Source organism: Octodon degus, unplaced genomic scaffold, assembly GCF_000260255.1.
Source record: "Octodon degus isolate 3935 unplaced genomic scaffold, OctDeg1.0 scaffold00075, whole genome shotgun sequence".
In the NCBI taxonomy this organism is placed as follows: domain Eukaryota; kingdom Metazoa; phylum Chordata; class Mammalia; order Rodentia; family Octodontidae; genus Octodon; species Octodon degus.
Genome location: NW_004524651.1, coordinates 6,576,008 through 6,600,462, shown reverse-complemented (window position 1 = coordinate 6,600,462; position 24,455 = coordinate 6,576,008). Strand labels below are relative to the sequence as shown.

The following is a 24,455-nucleotide window of genomic DNA, read 5'->3' as shown; positions in this document are numbered from 1 at the left end:
GCTCATGCGAGCCAGTGAGCTCTGTGGCCCAAACCCTTGTCCACGGCTGGGGCAGTGTGTGCCGCGCTCATGGGGGAGCCCTCCCGTCCCCTCTGCTGCCTCAGTGGGGCAGGGTGACAGGGACTGGAATGGAAGCAGGGAGCCAGGCTGAGGAAGCTGACTTGACCCAAAGGGCTGGGTGCACTGAGGGGGTGCGGGTACCACCCTGAGCCAGGGCCATCTCCACAGCACCCTTGCGTTTACATGTCCCTCTTTCCAGCGTGGGACCTATGAGGACTGCGCGGATCACATTCAGACAGTGGGTGACGCCTGCCTCAGCAGCAGGCAGGGCCTGGGTGCCTGTGACACAAACACCCCTTTCCTTTCAAGCTGCAAATAATTTGTGGGCAACCATCTGAAAAATGACAGCGGCATTAGGAGCACTACCGAGCTAATCTGGAAATCATTCAGATGTAAGTGTCTTGGTTCCTTCCTGCAGGTATCGCTTAGCGTTGTTTTCCACTGTCAGGACGAGGCCAGCAGACATGTGGGAAGTGGGCGTCCCTGGCCTGCTGGAACCGCCCTTGATCTACCCTGGTATCCTGACCTCAGCTCATCTGGGTTTAATCCTAGCACTACAAAATCAGAAGGGCCCCGAGAGAGGAGGCCCAAGTTGCCCTTGTTCTTGAACATTCCTGGAGTAGGAGATGTCTGTTCTGTCCTGAGCCTGCTCCCTGGCAGTCCGGCTGTTGAGCATTTGTCCTCTTTGGCCCCGGGCACAGGGCACAGGGCGAGGGACTGTGTGCGCCAACTGGGCTTTCCTGAAATCACTGCTGCCCAGGGTTTTTCCATGAGTTACTTCTAGGACAGCCAGGGACACTGCCTCAGTCTCTAGCCAGCTCCCCAGCCGCAGAAACCAGGACAAGAAAACCTTAGACTCTGCCACTCCTGGACCGGGAGGCCAAGCTTTAAAACAGCTGGGCAGCGAGCCTAGGTCTCGCCACGCCCCCCCTGGTGCGGGGCCCTGAGGCCTGTGAGTTCCTTTGCCTGGAAACAAAGCTCCTTCCGCAGCCCAACCTTGGGGGTGGGGAGGGCTGCTGGGCCCGCTCTCCCCACACACCTCCCGTGCTGCCTGCCGCTTTCCCGTGCCCACAGATCCCTCACTTGCCTCCACCCTCTGCCCATCCTGGTCTGGAAGACCCCGTGCCTGCCAGGTTCTAGGGTGGTGCCCATGGCCTCACCGGGGAGCTGTGTCCCGCCCTGCACATGGACGTCGGGCCGCTTCTTAGGAGCCCGATCCATAAAGCTGCATTTGCCTGCACCTTGCCAAAGCAGCAGCGTCAGGGCTCGCTGGCTAGTCAGGAGCTAGCGGCTGCAGGGGCCTGCAGAACTCTGACCAAACACATCTGGTCTCACTGCCAGCCCCGAATAGCTGCATATTGTTTTAGGGTCAAGGTGAATTTATGCAGGACGAATTTCTGTCCCTAGAGAGGTCACTCCTGAGCCGTAAGAAAGCAAGCGAACAGAAGGAAGTGGTCTATGTCTTTATTGACCCCCACCTCCCACCCGGCTCTGCGCCTCAGTCGCGTGCCAGCCAGTCTGCTCTGTCCCCACCTGAGGAACCCGCACTGGACACTCGGGGTGCTGGGGCTGGGGGTCTTCAGTGTTTGGACTTTTCTCCTGCACTGTCTCTCTCCGGGGAGGGCGGGGCAAGATGCCCTGCAGCCGGCCGCCCACCCCCAGATCTCAGGCAGCCGGGGTGTCCGGCTGGGCCCTGGGTGGGGCCAGAGCTAGGGACAAGGCCAGGGAGGGATCAGGGACAGGGGCGTCCCTGGCCTTCCCGTTGCCCAGTCCGGTGACTGCCTGGGCCCGCGTCGTGGGGCAGGCAGGCTCCTGACCCGGCTCCTCGAGTCCGTGCCAACTGAGTATACGAAGGCCGGCACCTAGCGGTGGCCAAGGAAGGGATACAGGAAAACCCCGCTGAAGGTGGAGTACATTTCATCGAAGTCCGTGTGAGCTAGCCGGCCGCCCGTCACCACCACGTTGACACCGTCGCCAGCCTTGAGGTGCACGACCAGGTGGAAGGCGCCGGGGCCCCCGCAGGTGTGCACGGCCCCAGGCGCGCGGTGGAACTCCAGGAGCTCGCGCCGGTACCCGGCCGTGTGCAGCTGCGCCACGCTGGCGTTGGCCACCGACAGGACGGCCTCCACGTAGGCATTGCGCTCAGGAGTGAGCGTGGCCGTGATCAGGTAGCGCCCGTCGTACGGGGCCGTGAAGACGCCTGGGGAGCGGGAGGCGGTGAGCTGGGTGGCAGCTGCACAGGGCCGCCAGCCTCCTCGCGCTGCCCAGCCGCGCTGCCCAGCCCCAGCCTTCTCTGCCGCAGCAGTGCGCCGCTAGGGGGAGCAGGTGGCCCCGCACCCCGCATGGCCGCCTGCCGGCTCCGGCCTCCTAGAGCTCGGGTCTGAACCCTGATGCTGCTCCATGAGGAGCACCCCAAGGCCCACTAAGAAAGGCCCTGAGCACAGAGCTCAGGCCAGGCCCAGCTCAGGCTGGAGTTCTAGCGCCCACCGGGAGAAGGGATGCAAGTGAATGGGGGCTCCTGGGCCTGGTCTGGGCGCCCCAGAGAGCAGCCGAGGTGCTGCCGCCTGGGACAGCAGTGACTTCGGGCCCCAGCAACGCCACGGCTATTGGGGCCCAGAGCCCCGGCGAGTGCCCAACAGAACCTCATGCCCACGAAGGCAGCGGACAGATCCCGGCACTGGCAGGGCCTCGGGCTCCAGAAGGGACTTCCACGCACAGTGGCAGAGCCGCTGAGACGGAAGCCACAGCTGTGTCCTAGCCATGCAGCACTCACCAGTGTCAGGGTTGTAGACGTCCCCGTCATTCACCAGCACCTTGTTAAAGAGGACGACGCCCCCATCGCTGCGGAACGGCTTCTGCGTGAGTCCCGCGGAGAAGGACACGAGGCCGGGCTCCAGGAGCCCTGGGGCAGGGAATGGAGCAAGACAGCACGTTCGCTTTAGCAAGCCCGGGTTGGGAAGCCCTCGTGGGACAAACCATGTCACCCCTGGAGAACACTGGGGACTAGGTAGGCTTGAGGGACTCAGATGGGTGGGGCATGGTGGCCTAGCACTCAGAAGGCTGGGGTAAGAGGATCACAAGTTCAAGGCTAGCCTAGGCTACACGGTGAGGCCATTTCTTAAAGGTGTGTGTGTGTGTGTGTGTGTGTGTGTGTGTGTGTGTGTGTGTGTGACACCAGCTGCTGTCACCTGCTGGAGCCCTAGGCCTTGGGGGCTGTCAGGACCATACAGGGTCCGGCCACTCAGCATGCCAGGGACTCTAGGAGCTGGAGTGATGGAGGACAGGAACCTCCACAGCACTGCCCATCTGCCCCTCCCCCCGGGGGGGGTCCCACCAACACGTACCTGGGGTGGCTGCAGGCGGTGTCTGGGGGTACCCTGGAAAGAGAAGGGGTGTCAACACTGTCATCCTAGATGGCAGCTGGCATTGTAGCTCAGTGAGGGAGAGGGGACAAGGTGCGGGCAGAGCTCAGCATCCCCATGGGGTGGGGGGGGCCAAAGGCATTTTAGAAAAGGCAGCCATAATCCCAGGCCCCTGGGAGGCTGAGGCAGGAGGATTACACATTCAAGAGAAGCTGGACAACCTAGTGACTTACCAGGGACCCTCTCCCAAAATAAATACTAAAGGGCTGGGGGGAAAAATAGTGCCAGCCCCACCTCCGGAGTGCAAGATGGAGACTGAGATTGGGTGTGGTGGTGCACACCTATAATCCCAGCACTTAGGAGGCTGAAAACAGGAGAATCACTACAAGTCCGATCCACGTAGTGAGACCCTGTATACCCTGTACTAAATACTAAAAAAAAACAAAAACTAAAGGGTTGAGAGTGTCACTAAGTAAGAGGCCCTGGGTTCAATCCTGGGGATGATCAAACATTAAAAAATTAGAAAGCTGGCGAGGGACCCTTGTCCTACTGTCCTGGTCCCCATGGGGACACGCTGGCCCAGTGCCCCTGCAGCATGTAGCGCTGCCTCAGCCCACGGAGGCTGACATGCTGTGGCCCTGCAGAACATCTGTCCCACGCCACAGCCTGGAAGCCTGGTTACAGCCCAGCTCACACAGCTGCCCCTGCCATACTCATGGTCACCCAGTGCGGCCCGAAGTGGCCCCGACACTGACCCAGGTCCCTGTCCTCACTGCACCCCAGCTCATGCCCACCTTCACGTTGTAGGCAGGCCTGAGCTTCAGGGGGCCAGACGACTGGGGACAGGTCCCTGCCAGCCTGCGGGGCCCTCAGAGATGTGACCGTAGCATCTTGGTTGCTTCCTGGCGGGAGGGCTCCAGCGTGTTGTCCCCATGCCCTGGAAGCCCCTCTCTGAACCTGTGCCCCGCAAGTGGCTCCAAACCCTCCCCTGCCTGCAACCATTGCCTGCTTCCCCAGAAGGGCTTACCTGGGGCGCCTGCATAGCCCTCGGCGCTGGGCTCAGGCCGGAGCCCGCTCTGCCCATCCACGCCCTTGGGCAGGCCCTTGCCCGACACATGCTTCCGGCCTGGAGGCCCGGCCTCACCGGTCTCCATCACAACTCCCGTGGCGCCTGGCAGCAAGTGTGGCGCCACCCAGCCAGGCCGAAAAGGTGGGAGTGGCAGCTGCTCCGGGGGCCGTGGCTGTGGGGGTCGCTTAGGGAGCACCGGCCGCTGGTCCGGGGGCCTCTGTCCTACAATGTCCTCAAGTAGCTCAGTGCTCGGCTCAGGCTGTGGTGAAGCAGTGGTGGCCTCAGCCGGCAGCTGGGGGGTCTCCTCCGTGGGGGCCACTGCAGAGGGCTCCTCAGCTGGGCAGGGGAAGCAGAGGTGCACCGGGTTAGCAGGCATCGGGACCCCGTGAGCTCAGACGCTGCCCACAGCCGGCTGGGAACAGCACCTACCAGCAGCCAGGCCCTGGTCACCCAAGTCAGCCGGAAGCTGCCTCCCTGGGCTTCTGTGCCTTCCCAGGACAGCCTTCTGGGACCCTGCTTTGGTAGTCATCGGGTCACTGGGCACGTCCCAGGCCCCTGTAAGGCGCAAAACCCTACCCTATCCCCATCCCTCATGAGCACCACAACAAAAAGCCAGTGGCCAGCAGGAAGCACAGGACGGCTCTGCAGCCATACCGAGATCCCGCCTGCCCAGCACCCTCCAGAGTGGCCATGGCATCCTACCAGTTCCCCATCAGGGCCAGGCCAGGAGGGCAGCAGGGCCTGTGGCTATGTCCTAATTCCTGCCCACAGTGCAATGAATGCCCTGATTCTGCCACCCTGGGTCCATCCCAGCATGCCAGGGGGCTCAGGAGCACCCAGTCAGTCCTCAGCACCCAGGCTGGCTGTCATAGCTGGCATTAACAGCTGATGCCACCTCACAGAAGCAAGGGGATTGAGAGCCCCCGCAACCCTGAGGCTGCTGTGCTGGGACTGTGTCCTGTCTGACACCTGCTCCTGTCCCCTGTTATGCCCTACTTCGGCTGAGGAGCAGGGTACACAGTAGCCTGGGGCACCTGGCCATGGCGGTGTCTGACCCGGGTCCAGAGCAGGCTGAGCCTGCAGTGCTGCCTGGCACCCCGCAGGCCTCAGTGCCAGTTGGGCAGAGCTGGCCACAGGTGCTTCCTGTGGTCCTGGCACCCGCAACACAGAGATCCCAGCACAAACAGGCCCCTAAGCCCACCCCTGAGGCCAGCCTGTGCCACCTGGGGAACTGGACATGGGACAGGCTGATGGAGACCCCACTTGGACAGCAACCTGCCCAGTGCTCAGGGCTGCCCTTGGCTGTGAACAGGTGAGCAGCAGCCTCAGGCTTGGCCAGCGCAGCAGGATGTCGTGGGCCACACCACAGACACAGAACAGACAAGCCCTGAGACACCCTGGGAACAGAAAGGCTCCTCCCTCTCTCGCGCCGTGCCCCCATTCCAGAAGGGGCTTTTGTTTTTATGTAGCCCAGGCTGGCCTTGAACTCGCAGCAATCCTCCTGCTTGAGCCTCAGGTGCTGGGACCACACCTGGCCAGAAGGTGCTTGGCTACTGCTGAATGCCACAGTGGGGTGTGGCTTCTTGGGACAAATTCCCGAGTTGCACTCGCAGTGCAGGCAAGGCACAGGGCAGCAGGTTGGGCTGGGGCGTGCGTGGGGCCTGGAGTCCATCCCGAGACACAGAGAAACAGAAGCAGCAATCAGCAGGGCAGGGCCAGTGTCACTAGGAGGCTCCTCCTGCCTACACCAGGCCAGGCATCAAGTGCAGATTTAGCCCAAGGTCCCAGGCCTCCCTGCCACGGGCTGAGACACTTGCGCGCATGCGCACACATACACACACACACACACACACACACACACACACACACACACACACCAAGTAAGGCTGGTTCTGCCCCTGGGGGGGGCCCTAGGTCCTGGGCACAAGGGCTGCCACCATCCGGGTCCACCGTACAGGGAAGCACAGGCGCACGCAGCCTGGCGGGGTCAAGTTCAAAGCCAGGCTGTGAGGAGATAGCGCCTGGGCCTTTGTAAGAATTCACAAAAGCCCACAGGCCCAGGCCTGCTGACTGGCTCAGCGGCCACGGCCCGCCACGCCTGCATGCTCCCTGCCTGGCTGGCTCAGCACAGTGGCCTGATGAGAAGGGATGTTATGGCCACACGCCCCTAAAATGAAGCAGTGTGGCAGCTGCCGTGGTCCTGTGACCCCAGCACTCGGGAGGCTGAGGCAGGAGGTTGCTGCAAGCCAGCCTGGGCTACATAGCAAGACCCTGTCTCAAAAAACTAAAAAAAAATTAAAAGAAGCCCTGCTCAGGCCCTGGGAGGAGTCACCAAGAGGAGACCAGAGAGGGAACTGGGAAAAGAAAAGGGAAGTCCTGTCACCAGAGGGGCCTGAAAGTGCTGTGGCTTCCAGGCAGGGCTGTCCCTTCCTAGAAGTGTGACGCAGAAGAGGCTCCATGACCACAGCAGCGTCACCCTGCACCCTCCTTTCTGAAGCCAGTGCCTCCTCACCCTGCCGCAGGGTCCCAGCGTCAGGCAGGATGATGACATCCCGGGTCCCCAACAAGGCTCAGCGTGACCGTGCCCACGTCCCTTGAAGCCTGGGCCCAGCACTGCAGCCAACCCAGGGCCTGCACCAGGCCACCTCCTGGCCCCTTCCATGTGTTTCTATGTTGAGCCGGGGTCTTGCTCAGTTCTCCAGGCTGGACGTGAACTGCCAGGATCTTCCTGCCTCATCTGAGGGGTTTGTGCCTGAAGCTGTGGATGCTTGAAGAGAGACGTCTGGGCCCCAGATGCTTCCCAGAGGCCCCTAACTCAGAAAAGGAGGAGCACAGGCAGGGCGGTGCACACCTGTGATCCCAGCACTCAGGAGGCTGAGGCAGGAGGATCCTTGTGAGTTTGGGGCCAGTCTGAGATGAATAGCAAGACCCTGTCTCAAAGGAAAAAATAAAAAATTTTAAAAAGTAAAGAAAAAAAAATCTGAAAAAGATGAGAAAGGGGCAAAGAGCCTGAATGCCTGCGCCTTCTGCGGCAGCCAGCCTCACTCTCAGGGCCAGCCAGGAGTAGGCTTGTCATCGCCAGTCATGTGTCACCTCTGCTCAGTGACAGGGACCTCCGTGTTCCTGTACCTGGCCCTGGTTTGTCTTTCCTCAACACAAGCAAGGATGGGAAAGCGACAGGGTCATGCAACGCTATCTCCCTTCCAGGTCCTGTATGAAAGCCACAGTCCTGTCTAGAGACACAACCTCTACTCCCAGCAGCAGGGAGGCTGAGGCAGGAGGATCGCTACAGCTTCAAGCCCAGCCTGGACTACATAGCGAGAGTGTAACTCAAAAATCAAAGAAGAATGGAAAGAGCCGCCCCTGCAGCCCACTGCGACTCTGCCCTGAGACTGTGTCTCCCTTCTGGATGAGGACACTGTCCATCAGCCCAGTCCTTCCCCATGGCCTGGACCATGGTCGGCAGGTGGCCAGCATCCTGTCTGCGCTGACAGTCGTGTCGCTCCATGGGACGGTGGGTCCGGGCCCCTTGGAGCTGCGAATCAGGGCTCTCCTCAGCCAGGGCCGCCACAGGTGGCAGACACTGCTTGTGTGTCACCTTGTTTGAGGTTTTTTTTTGAGACAGGGTCTCACCATGTAGTTCAGCCTGGCCTGGAGCTTGCTCTGCAGCCCAAGCTGGCCTGGAACTGAAGTCAACCATCCTGCCTGAAAGCAGGGTCCAGACAGTGTGGAGATTGCCGGGGACAGTGGCTGTGACCGCTCGCTGCCCCACGACCTCGGTGCACATTCCAGGGCCCAGGGGCCTGGTCCACCAAGTGACTCCTTCTATAGAGTGCCCCCCAGCGACTGGGGACCCTGCCTGGACATGATCATGAACACACACGCACACATGCACACACACACACACACACACACACACACACACACACACACGGCCATGGCAGCCATGAGGACTATCACAAGGTATGCGGACCTGGGTCACCTGAACAAACGAGGTCCAAGGGACAAGAGGAGGGAACAAAGTAGAGACGATGCCTGCCATCCCAGCATAGGGAGGCTGAGGCAGGAGGATTGCTGTAAGTTTGGGGCCATCCTGGGATACATAGCAAGATCCTATCTCACCAAATTAAAAAAAAAAGCACACACAGAAAAGGGAAAGTGATGAAACTCTGAAGCCCAGCTTACCTGCTGGTGGCGGAAACGTGACCAGGTCCTGCAGGTCAGAGGAGACCTGGAAGACATGGCTGTAGAACTGCTGCACGGAGCTCCGCAGGCCTGCGATGTCCCTGGAATGTGCCCCGAGGGTGCGGTTCATCTGCCGGACGCAGGCCCACAGCCCGGCCACGTGTGTGCCAAGGGCCTCCTTCATCCTCTGCAGGCTGCCAGCCACCGAGTCCAGCTTGCCGCACGTCCTCTCCAGCAGGGACACCCGGCCCTCGACCGCGGCCACCCCGCCTTGTGCCCCACGTGCCCGCTCACTGCACGTGGCCAGCTCGGCCAGCACCCGGGCCTGCAGCCTCTGCCACCCATCCTCCAGCTGGGCGCAGCATGGAGCCTCAGGCGCCTGTGGGGCTGGGAGGGTGACCTCCTGTTTGCCCTTGGTAACCTGGCCGGCCTTCTGTAAACGGGTCACACTGTCCTCAGTGCGGTTGAGCCGGGAATGCAGGGCCCCGAGGTCCTCCTGCAGCTGCTGGATGCTGAGCTCAGCAGAGTGCAGCCTGCGGTGCACCGAGTCATTCAGAGCTCTCCAGAGGCTCACGCTGTCACCCACCTCGGGCGCCTGGTCCCCAGGGGACAGGGCGCCTCCCCCGGACAGGCTCTGCAGGCAGCCATCCTGCACGCCCCGCACCTGTTCCTTCAAGCGCTGCAGCTCGCCCAGGACGTGGGCGCCGTCCCAGCCGGGTGCCTCAGGCAGCGCCGGGCCCTCGCTGCCATTGGCCACCTGCAGGAGGACGCTGTCCAGCCTGTCCTCAAGGGAGTGGAGTCTCTGGTCCAGGAGTTGCCGCAAGTCCCCGACCTCGCCGTCGATGGCCCCCCGCAGGGTCTCCTCCACGTAGAAGCAGTGCTCCTCCGCGTTCTTCTCCGTCACGTTGATCCTGGCGTCCAGCTCCTCCCACCGGGCGTCAAAGTCCACATCCGCTTCCGGGACTGCCAGGCGGCCAAGCTCGTTGTCCAGCCGCCCGTTCAGCATCCTGGCGGCCTCGGCCACGCGCTCCACCTTCTGGTCAAGCGCCCGGATCTGCGAGCCCCAGTCGCCGGCCGGTTCACCATCACAGCAGCCGGGCCGGGCCGCAGGGTCCTGCAGCCGGGCGCGGAGGTCGCCGAGGTCCTTCCGCAGGCTGGCCTCCTTCTCCGAGAGCAGCTCGAGGACGCCCAGGTAGCTGCTGCCGTAGTCGTCGCACTGCTGCTGCAGCCCCACCAGCTTGTACTCGCAGGTGTCCTTGAGGTCGGCCAGCTTGCGGTCCATGCCCTCCAGCAGCTCCGCGCGCAGCGCTGCGAGTCTCTCGTCCACGTAGGCCTGCAGCAGCTCGGGGGCACTCATGGTGGCCGTGGGGCCCTGCGCCGCCTCCTGCAGCTGGCGCAGCTGGCCCTCATAGCCCTTCACCTTCCCGTCCAGCTCCTCCAACTTGTCGCTTTTGGTCCTCAGGGTGTCCTTGACCTCGGCCAGCTCTGACTTGATGTCCTTCATGCCGGACTCCTTGCCGTGCAGGCCGCCAGGGAGCTGGGCCATGTCCCCGGGGTCAGCTGGGTCGGGCGCGGGCGTTGTGCCGGCATCAGCCTGCACTGAGGGCTTGTGGCGCTCGCCCGCGCCCGCCAGGGAGGCCTGCAGGTCCAGCACCGTCCTCGTGAGGCGCAGGACGCTCTCCTCCAGAACCTGGATCTTCTGCTCCTGCAGCTTCTGCAGCCCCTGACCTGGCTCTGCGTGCTGCCCTGGGTCTGCGGCTCGTGTGGGGGGCAGAGGGGCCTTGGGTGGGGAGACCTGGCTGGGTTCCTCATTATCTGGTGGAAGGAAAAAGTCGGGCACAGTGAGTGAGCCTTGGATTCCTTCCCAGAATCGGCCAGAACCACAGACCGGGCTCCCTGGGCACTCAGGTGGAGCCGCACCCCTGCAAGCCCTCCTCTCAGGAGGCTGAGGCAGGAGAGTCACCATGGACTAGAGGCCAGCCTGGATTATGTGGTGAGTTCAGTGTCAGCCTGTACAACACTCTGGGACCCTGTCTCAAAAAAGCCAGGACAGAGAAGGGAACACATTTGTGCCACAGGACCAGTAACCAGAGTCGGAAACTCACTTCACCCCCACATCATATGAGTGCGTCACCCCAGGCAGTAGATAAACATGGGAAACCACTTGAAGCCCAGACAGCAGCAGCCACCCATCCACTGCCAGCCACGGCCACGCTGGACCTGAAGGCATCTTCAGAACAAGCCCTGACCGCCTTCCACTGTCCTCCCTAGGAAAAGGGCCCCCTCAACGTCGTTTCCTGTGAGGATGGCAGTGAAACTAAAGCCAGGACACAGCGGGGCTGAGAGTCCCCTGGGTCAGGGAGTGTCCATTTCTGGGCATCGCTGGACAACCACCCCCCCAAGAAACATCTGAAAGAAAGAAAATGACAACTACCACGCCATGACTCAGACAACAATATGAGCTGAATCAGAGAGAAACCTCAAGGAAGCTGTGAAAAGCTGCAGCGACACGGGAAAGCAGACCCAAGGAGGGGCAGCCACCAAGGGAAGGGCAGGACCGGAAGACAGCCGTGCCAGGAGAAGGCTAGGCCGCAGGAGTCAGAAGGGCGCAGCCATGCGAAGCTCGTGGTCCGCTGTCTCTGAACTTCTGCACGGGCTTTTCTGGCTTTGGGGCTGCGTTTGGTTTGGTTCTGTGATGAGGCCTTGCTTTCTGTGCAGCCCAGGCTGGCCTCGGACTCATGGCCCATCCTCCGGCCTCAGCCTCCCGAAAGCTGGGCTCCCAGGCTTGCACAAGATCATTAACAGCAAGTATCACTGGTTAAAATCAAAGTAGCAGGAGGCGTGGTAGACCTCACCTGTAAGCCTCTGGGAGGCTGAGGCAGGAGGATCACAAGTTGAAGCCCAGCCTGGGCATCGTAGAGAATTAACAAGAGCCTGTCCCAAAAGTCAAATGGGCTGTGGGCAGCTCAGTGAGCACACTCTAGGCTCAACGCCCAGCACTGACAGATTATAACAGTCCTCTCGATCATCTCAGTCTTCCATTTCAGAGAACAGGTGAGCAAAGGGTGAAAATTCTAACTTGGAGCTCAGTTGTGCAGATATCTCATCTCAGACAATGAGAATGATTCTATTTATCTAGTTTTAGAAAGACATTTTTAATTCCTTTAAACTCACATTTATGGGTCTTATACATTAAATATTAAACAATAACGATACTTTCGATGCTATTCTGTTTTTTCTTTCCTTTTCAGTTTTTTGAGACAGTGTCTCACTTGGTAGTTCAGGCTGGTTTTGTGCTGAAGCTTAGACTCAGCTCCAACTCAAGGAGACCCTCCTGCCTCAGCCTCCTGAGTGCTGAGATTACTGGACATATGCCACCATGGCCAGCCTTTTTCCTCAGCTTTCCAGCGCTAGCAGTGGAGCCCATGGCCACATCTCTCTGCTGCCCTGGAAAGCCATAGCCCACAGGGATGCTGGGGGACAGATTTTACCTGTGGCCTTCTTCACGCTATTCCGTGGCCGTGAGGGCGAGGGGTGCGGGCCCTTGGCAGGGTCCCGGGGCCCATCCTGGCAGTCTGGGCCACGGAACCCGGGACAGCATCTCCACTCCAGCTGGGTCACTGTCTTATACCGGGTCACATACCGGGGCCTGAAGTTCACACGGTACCTGTGGTGGGGGACAGGTTCTCCTCAGTCGGCAGCACCTGCAGGGTGGAGGCAGCCCCACTGGCAGCCACGTTCCTCAGAAGCAGCCACCAAAGGAAAGAAGGGAGCAGGGCTCGGCGCCAGCATCCCTCCCCTGCCTGCACCTCCACCTGCCCCCTCCCTCACTGGCCAGGATGGTCACTCCTAACACAGTTTGTTAAAGTGTTTGTTAAACTCCCACCACAGACCCCATCAAAATACATCTCCTCTTTGAGCTCAGTTATGCCGTCCTTCCTGCCACTGTCTTTCCTTTGTTCTGGGACAAGGTGTCGCTATGTCCCAGGCTGGACTCAAACTCATGTCCATCCTCCTGCCTCAGCCTCCCAAGGGCTGTGACTACAGGGGTGCACCTCTGTGCCCAGTGAAACATCCTCATTTCTAAACAAAGCGTCTGCCCTACTGCAGGTGTTAATGATAATTATTAGTCATTAAGTAGATCAATCATTGATTAGTCAAACAATGATTAGTGATATTATGTCTCCATTTGCAAGTGTCTCGGGAGCCATTGTCCATAGGAAAACCCCCAGTGACCCACACATCTGACCCCAGCGGCCGAAAATCTTGAGTCTTCCCAGAACCACACTGAGCTTCAGCCCCTGGGGTGGAGACCAGGTGGCCCCTCCAGTCACAAAGAGAGCCGAGTAAGGCGTGGCCATGTGTGCCTGTGTAAATTCATTCAATAAAATAAAATGAAGAGAAAGAAGGAAAGGAAAAAAGAAATACATATACACACACAGGATGGCTTGGATAACTGTGCTGCCAATTTCTGCTGGTCAATTGAAAGGAGCAGTTAATGCTTATTTTTTTCCTCTTGACTAATTTTGCATGTTTATATCTGGCAAGTTGAACAACTAATTTGAAGACAGCCATATGCAATGTAAGGACCATTGTTGGATTGCTATCATTTTGTTTAGTGAAATTCTGTATCGTTTCTAACAGTTTTTTATTTTTTAGGTTTTGTTTTTACTGTTTTATTTTCTTAAAAAAAAAAAAAAAAAGGAGGGGGCGGGGAGATAGCTCAGTAGAATAAGTGCTTGCCTGGCAAGTACAAGATCCTGAGTTCAATCCCTGGTACCGGAAAAAAAAAAAAAAAAAAAGAGTCTCCTCCTTGGTCCTGAATTCCAAGAATTCAACTGCTTTGCCACCATCCCAGCACGTTCTCTGGACAGTCCCGATCTGGCACTCCTGAGGATCAGCGCATCTGTCCCCCTCTTGACCCTTGGACCTCTCTTTGAGACAGAGTTTGACCAGCCTATCCTTCCTTGTCTGTGAGGCTCAAAATTCCCATCCTCCTGCCTCAGCCTCCTGAGGGCTGGGATTACAAGTACCACCATGCCCACAGCCCTGTGTTACACTGACACTGACACAGGCCACTAAAACTGAAGCCCTTGGGGCCAGGGAGATGGCTCAGTGGAATAAGTGCTTCCCTGGCAAGTGCAAGGGCCTGAGTTCAATCCCTAGTTCTGCCAAAAAAAAGAAGGAAAAACTGAAGGCCCAGGATGCAGGCCACAAGGGGAAGAAGGGCCCAGCCTGGGGCTGGGTGACAGTGCCTGGCTTCGGGGTTCTCCTCCCGCAGGAGAGGGGAGGGTTTCCCAGGTGGAGCAGCCCAGCAAGTTAGTGACCTAGCAAGCCCCACCTGCGCGGGCCGGATGGGGGTGGGGTCGTCCCACAGCTCGCTAAAAGGCCTGGCCTGGGCAATCTGCGGCACACAAGGAGCCCGAGGAGCCGCTGTGCCTTCTAGGAACTGCTGACAACCATCTGGCGACTCTGTGTTTGGGTCATCTCCTTTTTAACCGTCAATGGATGAATAAATAAACGACCTTTTGTATTTATTGACACTTTGCCAAAAGCAAATGCAATCAGGCCGTAGAGCCCACAAAGCTCAAAGTTGGAAGAAAAGTGGGGTTGCTGCTGCGGAAGGAACACTTCCCGCCCAAGCCCACCGCGAGCTGGCCGGCTCCTGGCAGTTTGCAACCTCTTGCACTGGCTGGGAAGGTGACTGAGGCAGAAGGAATCCTGCAGGTTCAAGGCCAGCGTGAACTGCCTGGCAAGGCCCTGGCTCAAAAACCCAAAATAAATAAATACAGTTGTGTGTGATCTACAGTCTGCGTACCAGGAGGTGGGCCCTGCTTGCTCTTGCGACACAAACAGCAATCAAGATTCCTGCCCCTGCCCACATTTTAATTAGATGTCTGCCTGCAGAAACCAAGAGCAGGGTGGCAAAGAAACGGGAACTGTTTCTGTTCGGCTTTTTACAAACCTGCACCTAAATCTTAAAGCCACAATGCCGGGCAAGTAGCTGTTTTTCTGAAAGTCAGAGCGCATCTACGCATCTGAAAGCCAGATCGCTGAGTTCTGATTAAAATCTGAGGATGGAACCGCCTACAGTGTTTAGAAAACGGACCCTACACCAGGGCCACGCGTTCGCCTGTTTCCGAAGCGCGCCTGTCGCTGGTGGCTGAGGGCTTCTCCGAGTCCTTTGCGGTGACCCCGACGACCCGGCCCGGCCTTCCAAGTCTGGGTCCTCTCCTCCCCGGCCGCGGGTTGGCGGGCGGTGCCTCCCGGGTCTCCAGCCACGGGAGAGAGGAGGTGGCGGCCGCGGCTCCCCATCAGAGCTTGGCAGGCGCCAGGCTGCTCCGCTCGGCCTGCAGCCTGCAGGGCGCTGACCTCATCTCCAGGCGCTCAGCCCCCAGCACCGCCCCAGGGGGCCCCCGGCCCGCCTGGCCGCAACCCCCAAACCCCAAACCCGGGCTGCAGGGCCCCGCCCGCGCCGCTCCCCGCCCCTCCTCCAGCACCCCTGCCCCACACCCAGCCGGGAGTCCCAGGGCCGCACCCCACCCGGATGAAGTCACCCCAGCCCCAAGCTGCCGGCTGAGACATCTGCGGCCTGGCCCCGCCTGCCCGCACCCCAGCTCCCCCCACCGTGTTCCTGCCTCTTTCCCCTCCCCCCTCGCAGGGGAGGGGTCCGCGTCCCTCCCCCAGCTCACTCGTAGCTCCCGCCAGGATCGCAGATCCCAGGCAGCCAGTGCTCCCTGCCCAACGTGCGGCAGCCGCTTCGATTTTTTGTTTTTGTGTATTCTTTGAGGCAGGGTCTCACTCTATAGCTCAGGCTGTTCTTGAACACACAGCGATCCTCCTGCCTGCGCCTCGCAGGCGTGCGGACCTTCAGAGCGCTGGCCCTGCGGTCCCAAACAAAACCCAGCCGAGGAGCTTCTGTGTGGACAGGCAGGCGGCTCTGCCATTGCCAATCCATCCCAGAGCTGAAAACGCCCGCCTGGAAGACACAAACTCTCGTGTGACATCCTAACTGTGGCCACGCTGGGTAAAACGCGAAAGTGTTCAGACAAGGGCCAGGCCCAGTGCACCTGTCTGCTGTGGCCAGGGGCCACCCTCGTCTTTCTCTGTGAGGGCCACCGTCCCCACACACCCAAGTGGGAGAGAGCTTGGCCTAAGGTGAGCTGAGGCAGCAAGGATTTAAGGCCAGTAACAGCTGCAGTGATGTCCTTGGGAGTCACCTGTGCTACAGGTCGCTGCAGACGCCCTCGTCATTTGGGGACTGGATTTCCACCGGGGCTCGGAGGTGCCACATCTCTCTCTCACCCAGGACCCAGGACCTCCTGGGCCCATAACTCTCATAAGCCCAGGGCACCAGAGAGACAACAAGGATCTTTGAGGAAAAAAAGGTTCCAACTGACATCTGTTAGCAAGCTGGAATACAGGGCTCACGTTCCCTTCCCTTAAAATTCGGTTCATTTTTTAAAGTAAAAATTACATGGGTAAGTTCGGGATGCACACCTGCATCTCAGCACTCTGGGAGGCTGAGGCGGGAGGATCACAGGTTTAAACCTAGCCTGGGCAACTTAGCAAGATCCTACCTCAAAATAAAAAATAAAAATAAAAAAGGGTGAGGGTGCAGCTCAGTGCAAAGGTCCTGGGTTCAACCCCCACTAATGCAAATAAATAAAGAAAGGAAAAATTAGACACTTTGCATTTTGTTATTTGATGTAACAACTTTAGCACTTAAAAGGCTCAGGCCAAGATTGTCTCCTCCGCATTTGCAGTGTTCGTTCCTGTTATGAATGGCACAGCGAGAGGAGACTGTCAGCTACAGCGCCCAGATTCTCCACTTGGTCCTCTTTAATCTTTGAGGGTTTCAATAAAAATCGTTCACTCATTTAAAAAAAAAAAAAGTGTTTCTTGACCTCCTTACGAACATGTGGTTGCTCCCCCATGACTCAGAGGCTTTGAACTTTTGATTCCAACAATTTCACAAATAAAATCCAGTGGATTACGAATTACAACTGACCCAACATACAAACAACTTGGGCTAGGACTGGAATTTTAGTTTTAACCTAGGACCCAAGTCTTGAGTTCTGACCCCAAGGCCGGCTGTGTGTGCTTCTAGGTGGTGTCAGGTACAGACACCACCTTCATCTTTTTTTTTTTTTTTTTTTTAGAACCAGGGATTGAACTCAGACCCTTGCGCTTGCCAGGGAAGCGCTTATTCCACTGAGCCATCTCCCCGGTCCCTACAGACTTAATCTTAAAGAGCTGGAGAAAGACCACGACAGCATGCTTTCCTGCAGGAGGGCGACTGAGAAATCCTGGGCCAGGGTCTCTTTAAGTCACTGAGATCCAACTGTGTGCAGGAGAGAGACGTGGAAGGCCGTACAGAGGAGCCTGGGCCTTCAGCCTACAACCTGGGCTACAGCCAGGCCCATTTCTTCCCCCAGAAAGTTATTTAAGATAACTCCCCCCCCCTTTTTTTTGGTCTTGAACTCACTGTATAGCCTGGACTGGCCTGGAACTCATGGTGATCCTCCCGCTTCAGCCTCCCAAGCGCTGGGTCCACAGGCTGTGCATTTTTAGGGTTTAACGTTCTCCGAGTTCATCTACACCCCGGGCCCACACCCTTCATCCTCTCAGGTCATCTGGTGTCTTCTCAAGGCTTGTGCATGACAAGAACCTGTACGATAGCACCGCGAGTCCAAGCTCCAGACATACCGCTTTGCAAAAGCCTCTCAGAGGACTCGTGAAGACCGCCAACCCAAGTTAGAGCCCATACGGCTGCTTGACCTCTCTAGAGGCCACCATGTCACAAGCCTCATGGTAGCCAGGACTCAGTGAGCATAGGGTTATGTTCAAAGACCACGCCACCTGGCCACATAGTGATTTCCGCTGAATTGATTTTTTTGGCAGGGGGTGTTTTTGAGACAGGGTCTCGCCATTCAGTTCAGGCTGGGCTTGAGCTCACTTTGTAGCCCAGGCTGGTCTGGAACTCACAGTGATCCTCCTGCCTCAGCATCCTGTGCGCCAGGATCAGAGGTGCACTCCACCATGCCTAATTTAATAATTTCCATTTAAAAACACACAAGCCACGTATAGTTGCTCAAACTTGCAGCCTCCATGACTAAAACTGAAACCCAAGCTCAACTTCACTCTTAATCACTCAAGCAGAGTTGAACCAGACACTCTCTCTTCCACCCCTCTGCCCAGCGAGCACCTCGCGAAGCAGCCTCGGGAGTTCCCAGGCCCTCACCATGGCTTCCCAGGGCCCCCTTCCCAGTGTGCAGCCATCTCAGCCACCTGGGGAGGCACAGGTAAGACCCAAGCAACCACAGCGTTTCTCACCACAGACCCCAGACCCGACCGAGGCTGTGAGCCAGACAGAGCCAAATGCGCCTGAGCCTGGGCGACCCTGGACATGAGCACGCGTCTTACACCTTGCAGACAAGGAGAGAATGAAAGTGCTGTGTGTGCCAGCGTACGAGTCACAGTTCTCCTTCTGTGAGAAACCCATGCCTGAGTAGATGAAGGAGCAAGACTGGATAATGGGAAACGGAGATGGTTCTTCGGCAAATGAGGAGACCAAGAAATGGGGATGGGGTGCGAAAGGACGGAGCCGAGCTACCAGCCCTGAACACACACGGACGCCCCCTCCCCAAGGAATGCGAACGTTATGTGATGCAAACGCAGACCAGTAAAAATGAAAATCTGAAAAACCATAGTGAGGTAAACTACAATAAGAGGGAGACTGATGGCAAAAATAAAATAAAATTCTTGTATGGAAAAGTTTTTTTGTTTGTTCGTATTTTAGGGAAGGGTCTACAGGGTGTTCAGGGTCTCACTAGTAGATGGGACTCGTATTGATCTGCCTGTTTACAGCCTCCCAAGAGCTGGATTTACTGGCGCATTCTACCATGCCCAGCCATCTCGGTGTGCCCAGGGGCAGGGCCGGCAGGGTAGGCCTGGGGATGGAACCCCTGGTCCCTGAGCCTGCTTGCAGGCATTTTAATCCACTGAGCTCTTTGGCCGGCCCTGTTTATTTAAGACAGTTTCTCACTTTGTAGCCTAGGCCGACCTCGAACTCAGTGATCCTTCTGCCTCAGCCTCCCAAGTACTGGGATTACAGGTGTGCACCACCAGGCCAGACCTAAAAGTGCTTTGAAACAATATAGTTTTATGAGATGTACATACAGTGTACTTATTTACCATGTCAATAATGTGCGTGCAACTAAAAGCGTGGGTCCCTGCTGTAACAACTGACTGCGTCTCCCGCCTCCCCCACCCCCCAAGATGCCCTGGAGTTCATTTCCAAGGTCAGGTGATGAAGAGTGAGGTTCTGTTTGGCTCCTGGATGAAAGCAATCCAGAAAACCTCCAATCAACCCCTGTGGCTGCCATAGTAACACAGGCTCCTCCTCCCCATTTCTGTAGCTAAGGACCACTCCAGTGTTGGGGTGACTTCCAGCCCAGGATGCTGCTGCTGCAAAGCAGCCAGGCTGGAGCTCACCTGCGCCTGGGAGCCCCAAGGCCAGTTTCGGAGCGGCCCCACCTCTCAGTGCACAGGGTACCAGGTTAACATTTGTGTTTGTTTTAGCAGACAGAAAAATAATCCATTCTGAGGGCAAGAGCAAGCCGTTTTTTTTTTTTTTTTAATTTTTTTTATGTGTGTGTGTGTGTGTGTGTGTGTGTGTGTGTGTGTGTGTGGCCAGCTCAGCCCACCAGGGGGCAGGGCAGGCTGGCATGTGGTGCTGGGGGACTGAACCGCGGTCCCTGTGATCTGCTAAACTTGTTCTAAGTAGGTGCTCCAGACCACCGAGCCATCTCACCAGCCCCGAGCAAGCCGTTTAGAGAAGACTCCCAGAGGCCCCCGGGAAAGAAACGGGGCAGGGTCTTTCATGTCCAAACTTCCCGGGCTGGCTTGCTCTGCGTGCAAAGAAGGGAGGGCAGTGGTCCTGGGGAACACTCATTTCCCAATGCTGGCTGAAACTGCCCTGCAGAGCCGCACAGCCAGATCCTTGCCAAATGTAAATGAAAGAGCAAAACAGAGTGGTTGATTGGCTGTGCTCATGGTGCAAATGGAGGATTGAAAACTGCTCTTTTCTGATTGGTCCACAGTGGCCCATGTGTCCACTCATTTTTAGGAATTGTCTCACACCTGCTAGGGTAACTTCTGGAAGCACAGCTTGGGAGTTCCCACATCAAGATCACTCAAGACTCCCCTCTACCTGAAAATTGAGCCCAAACTCTCCACTGTCGCATGAGAGGTTGAACTGTGTCCCCCACAAGCCATGCTGGTGTCCTGACCTCAACTCGGAAGGGCCTTTCCCACCTATGGGTGATTGAGTTAACAAGAGGTCCCCGGGAGAGATGGCAGCCCATCCCTCAGTCTCCCCAGGGATTCTGACTGAAATGTGCATGGATGGAAGGTGACCTGGGGACATGCTGGAGACATGGCCTGCAGCCACAAGGGACCTGAGCCTGTGACACTGCACCTGCATCCCTGGATCCCCACATGCCACCTGCAGAACCTGCCAAGGTGTCCTGCCTCCAGATCCTCCCTGACACCTGTGTGGCTGGGCACAACTCCCTGGCTTCAAACGTCCAGGCCACGCTGCGTGGCTGCCCCACAACCCCACTCACACGTTTCCAAATCACTTCCGTCTCAGTGCCTACGCCAGCTACCAACTGGAGGGTAGGAGGGAGTATTGCACAATCCCCACATTGCCCAGCTCTGTGTCATAAATATCCGCTTCATGCCAAGCCAGGCATGGTGGCACACACCTGTGATCCCAGCCCTCAGGAGGCTGAGACAGGATGATCACCGCTGGTTCAAGGTCAGCCTGTGCTGCATGAGCTACACAGGGAGACCCACAAAATGGGCTCAAAACAGCCTGGCCCTGCCCCCCACCATATGACACCAGTGACATCAACTCTAGAAAATGCAGTGGTGGATGGGGAGCAGATGGGCAGGTTCCAGAGAGGGAGGGGCGGGGAGCCCAGGGAGCCGGGGATGCGGGGTGACGGATCTGTGCTTTATCTCAACAGTGAGCGTGGCTCCGCGGGCCTGCATGCACGCCAGAATATCCAGTTACAGTCTGCATGAACCACGCCTCAAGCAAGCTGTGTTCAAAAAGCAGTCCCTCCTGCACTGGCACAGCCGAACCTCCATGCAGCCAGAGACGCAAGTCGCATTCTCGTGGGGGACCGCGGAGTGCTAGAGTCCTGTCTTGGTAAGCACAAACAAATTCTCCTTTAACCAGAAGCTGAAATCAGTACCACTGCACCTCTCTCCGCTCAGTGTTTAGGTACCCGCTGGTTCCCCCCACCGCTGCACCTTTGCAGATCTCCGTAGTACGGCAGCAGCCCGCTGGGGTCCCTGTGCTCGGGGAGACTGAGGCAGGAAAGCTGCAAATTCAGGCCCAGCCCAGGCCATGTAGTGAGACCCCCGCCCCCATCTTAAAAGGGTCTGGGACACAGCTCAGCACCAAGAGCGCAGGTGCACAGCAAAACGCGTGCTGGCTGGGCTGGGGAGAGGGAGTGGTTGCGAAAGCTGCCTCTGCCCTGTGCGACATCACCTCCTTGGTCCCCTCCGCAGTGGGGCAGGGCTGGGCGGAGGGCCACCACTCCATGTTGTCCAGGATGCTCCAAGCCACAGATGTGGGGACCCGCTGGCCAGAGTGCCCAGCCCGGGGTCCCCACCCAACACCTCCCAAGATGCTGGGCCACGCAACTCAGGCGGGGTCCCCGGCATGTAGTATTTGCTTAGGTGGGGAGAAAATGAGGAGCAGCTGGGCCTGTTCTGAGTGACGCCTGTGCCTGCAACAGCGACAGTCACTGCAAATCAGGGAGGAGAGTTGAGTCCTCGTGGCCTTTTCCTGTTCCTCATCCTTTGCGAAGGGAAGGAGGCCGGGCAGGAGGCACACGCCTGTGATCCCGGTGCTCGAGAGGCTGAGGCAGGAGGATGCCAAGCTTGAGCCCAGCACAGGCAACTTAACAATTCAGTGAGGATTTGTTGGAAAACAATTTTTTTAAGGGTGGGGACAGAGCTCAGTGCAATGGCCCCAGCGCCAGTTGCCAGTCGTTGGACCACAAAAAAAAAAAAAAAAAAAAAAAGGAAGTAAGATGAAGCTAATGTTAACCCTGTCTTAACCTCCTTCCCAGAGCTGCTTTCTCCTTGGGGGCCACTGTGCTCTCCTGGGCCTCCTGCATGAGCCAGGCCCGCTACATCATCTCTTCAAGGGTTCGATGCTATTTTTTAACTCACTCAGAGAGAGCCATCAGTTCTGAAAAGTGAAGAAAGTCTCACCACAGCAATGAATCAGAGTGTGTGACAGGCGGGGGCCACCCGAACTCTGGAAGAGTCCTCAGCTCTGGGGTTCAGAACCAGCGCCCAAGCATGTGGCCCTGCATGCCGCACCCACTCGGATGCACACTCAGCACTCAGGAAGAGCTGTTTCCTAAGACACAGCCAAAGCCTTAGGGCTGGGAAGGCCTCGGGGACAGATCGGGTGCCAGCAGCCCCCAAAGCAGCATAGGACATGGTGGCGCATGCCTGTCACACCAGCACTGGGGAGGCTGAGACAAGAGGGTCACTGTGAGTCACAGGCCAGCTTGGACTGCATAGTGAGTTCAAGGCCAGCCTGAACTACATAGGCAGCCCCCATTGCAAATAAAACAAAAAAAGAGACAGAACTCCTTCTATCCTACAAAGCTTTCTATGAGCAGTCAGAAAGTGTCCTCACTGCAGAGCAATTTTCCAAGAGATTTGGTTTCTCAGTATGCAAATATAGGGAAACAATCCATTTCCGGGCACAGCCAGGTACCCTGTCATCCCAGCACTTGGGAAGCTGAGGCAGGAGGATCTCAGAGAGTTCAAGGCCAATCTGGGCTACTCCCCCATCAGCGGCACACCTACTGCACCTGAGTTGCTACGTGGTTTTTATTTTGAAAACTGCCCCACTCAGTAAGCCTGGTTCAGTTTCCAGAACAAGGGAAACATCTGCAGCTTCTCCTCCCTGGGTGGCAGCGATGCAGCCACCCGCCTCCCGTTACCTGGGGTCACGCACACGCATCCCTGGACACAAGTCTCACCTCAGTTTGCTTAAATATTTTGATTAGATCATCTGGTTTCCAAGCAGCTAAAATAACTTGGGAAATCAAAGCGCATCCCCTTTTACCCAAAAGCAGGATGCCGGAGCAGCACAGGGGCCCGTCCACACAGCCTGGCTGACCCCAAACCCTCCACCTCTGCCCAAAATCAACCCATGCTCCCAACAACTTGGCCCGAGTGGGTCTGATCCCAAGCAAATCTATCCGACTGTGCTCAGCCGTGTTTGAGAGTTGCCCACAGCATACAGACCTCAGTGGCATCCTGTAGCCAACTGCCGACCATCACTGTGAGGGCCACCACCGACTGACCACACTGGGCTGGCGGCTCACACCTGAGTCCCAGTCCTGGGGCAGGCTGAGGCAGGATGGTCTCAGTGAATTCTACACCAGCCTGGCTACACCTTGTGTTCAAGACCACCCTGTCTCATGAAGCAGAACACAAGGCTGACTGTCCAGATCAGGGGACAGCATAGCCGTGTCCCCTCTGACTGATTCCGGCCTCTTCCAGGTGGGAAGAAGCCGAGGCCAGGCAGAGTTTTCCTGTTGGAATCGCGTTCCCCTGGCCACCAACGGCCTGGCACCACCTCACTCCCAGAAGCCGGGCACCACCTCACTCCATGTTGAGGCCATGGCATCCTCTGCCTGGGACTTGGTTGCCAGGGCCAGGAGCCGTCCATCCCCACAATGACAACTGTGCCCGCCCAGACAAACAGCTCATTCTTCTGGGAAACAATCCGGTCACATGTCCCCGCACCACAGATCCGCATTGCCCACTCAATGTCCGCTTCCGCAGCCGCCAAGGCTGCTGGTGACAAGCGGTATGCGTGATGCCGGTCATCGGCTCTGTGCCCATAGCTTCCTGCCTTTTCTTTTTTTCCAAGATGCTAAAATTTTTATAAGCAAAATGGCTCGAGCTTCTCACTGTCTCTGAGGACTGCTGCTGGCAAACCCCCAGACAGATTTCTGTTCGCGTGTTTGTGTTTTGAGTCAGGGTCTCATTGTGTCACCAGGGCTGGCCTGAGACTCCCAGAGACCCTCCTGCCTCGGCCTCCTGAGTGCCAAGCTGGCGGGAGTGCGCCACGGCGCCTGTGAGTGTGAAAAGGCGCATTCGTGAGCCGGTTCATCTTGGGCGAGGCCACGCAAAGAGGTCGCTCGGGGTCCCTGCTCCACTGGATCCGGCGGCCCGCGCCTAAGTCCCAACCCCAAGGAGCGGCCGCGCCACGGCCTTCGTCCAGTCCCCTGCCCTGAGCCCCAAACAACTCACACGAGCCCCGCGGGGCAGGGCGCCTGGCCCCAGGGACAGCCGGGCTGCGCCTGCACGAAGCTCTCCCTGCCGTCCAGCACCGCGCAGCTCACGTTCCTGCTCACGATGTGGGCGCAGCGGTTCCTGCGGGGACAGAGGCGGGTCGGCCGAGGCCCCGGACGCTGAGGCAGGAGGATCGCAAGCTCAAGCCCTGCGAGACCCTGCGCCCGAAGAAAACTTGTGCCCAGGCCGGGAGGAGCTCCGCGCAGCGGCCTGGCTTCGATCCCGGGGCCACGGAAAAGAGCGGAAAGGAAAGAAAAGAGGCGAAAGGGGGAAAGGCAAGGCAAGCGAAGAGGCGCGGGGCGCGCGGGCCGGCGGGAGCCGACCGGAGGGGGCCTCACCTGCGCCCCGGCTGCGCGCCCCCCAGGCCCAGCCCC

The 24,455-nt window shown here is 58.0% G+C and overlaps 1 protein-coding gene across 2 annotated transcripts; it reads right to left on the bottom strand.

Moving 5' to 3' along the window:
- Positions 1-1,514: 1,514 nt before the first annotated feature.
- Positions 1,515-21,959, bottom strand: Emilin2 (elastin microfibril interfacer 2). Of its 2 annotated transcripts, none has more exons than XM_023720368.1 (7): positions 21,931-21,959; positions 12,168-12,343; positions 8,677-10,491; positions 4,450-4,827; positions 3,405-3,437; positions 2,834-2,962; positions 1,515-2,260 (listed from the first exon to the last, which is right to left on the bottom strand). In XM_023720368.1, the coding sequence occupies exons 1-7, from the start codon at positions 21,942-21,944 to the stop codon at positions 1,923-1,925; spliced, it is 2,883 nt and encodes a 960-aa protein (XP_023576136.1). In that variant the 5' UTR covers positions 21,945-21,959; the 3' UTR covers positions 1,515-1,922. The 2 variants fall into 2 exon arrangements, with proteins under 2 accessions (XP_023576136.1, XP_023576135.1); XM_023720367.1 differs by having other exon boundaries at positions 2,834-2,971; positions 3,414-3,437.
- Positions 21,960-24,455: the final 2,496 nt, after the last annotated feature.

What these genes read in the sequence shown, in the direction of transcription:
- Emilin2 (XM_023720368.1), bottom strand. An exon ending in CACGTTTCCGCCACCAGCAG is followed by an intron (nt 4,828 to 8,676) that starts GTAAGCTGGGCT and finishes TCCCCTGCCCAG; the next exon opens with CTGAGGAGCCCTCTGCAGTG. An exon ending in ACCGCCTGCAGCCACCCCAG is followed by an intron (nt 2,963 to 3,404) that starts GTACGTGTTGGT and finishes TCCCTGCCCCAG; the next exon opens with GGCTCCTGGAGCCCGGCCTC.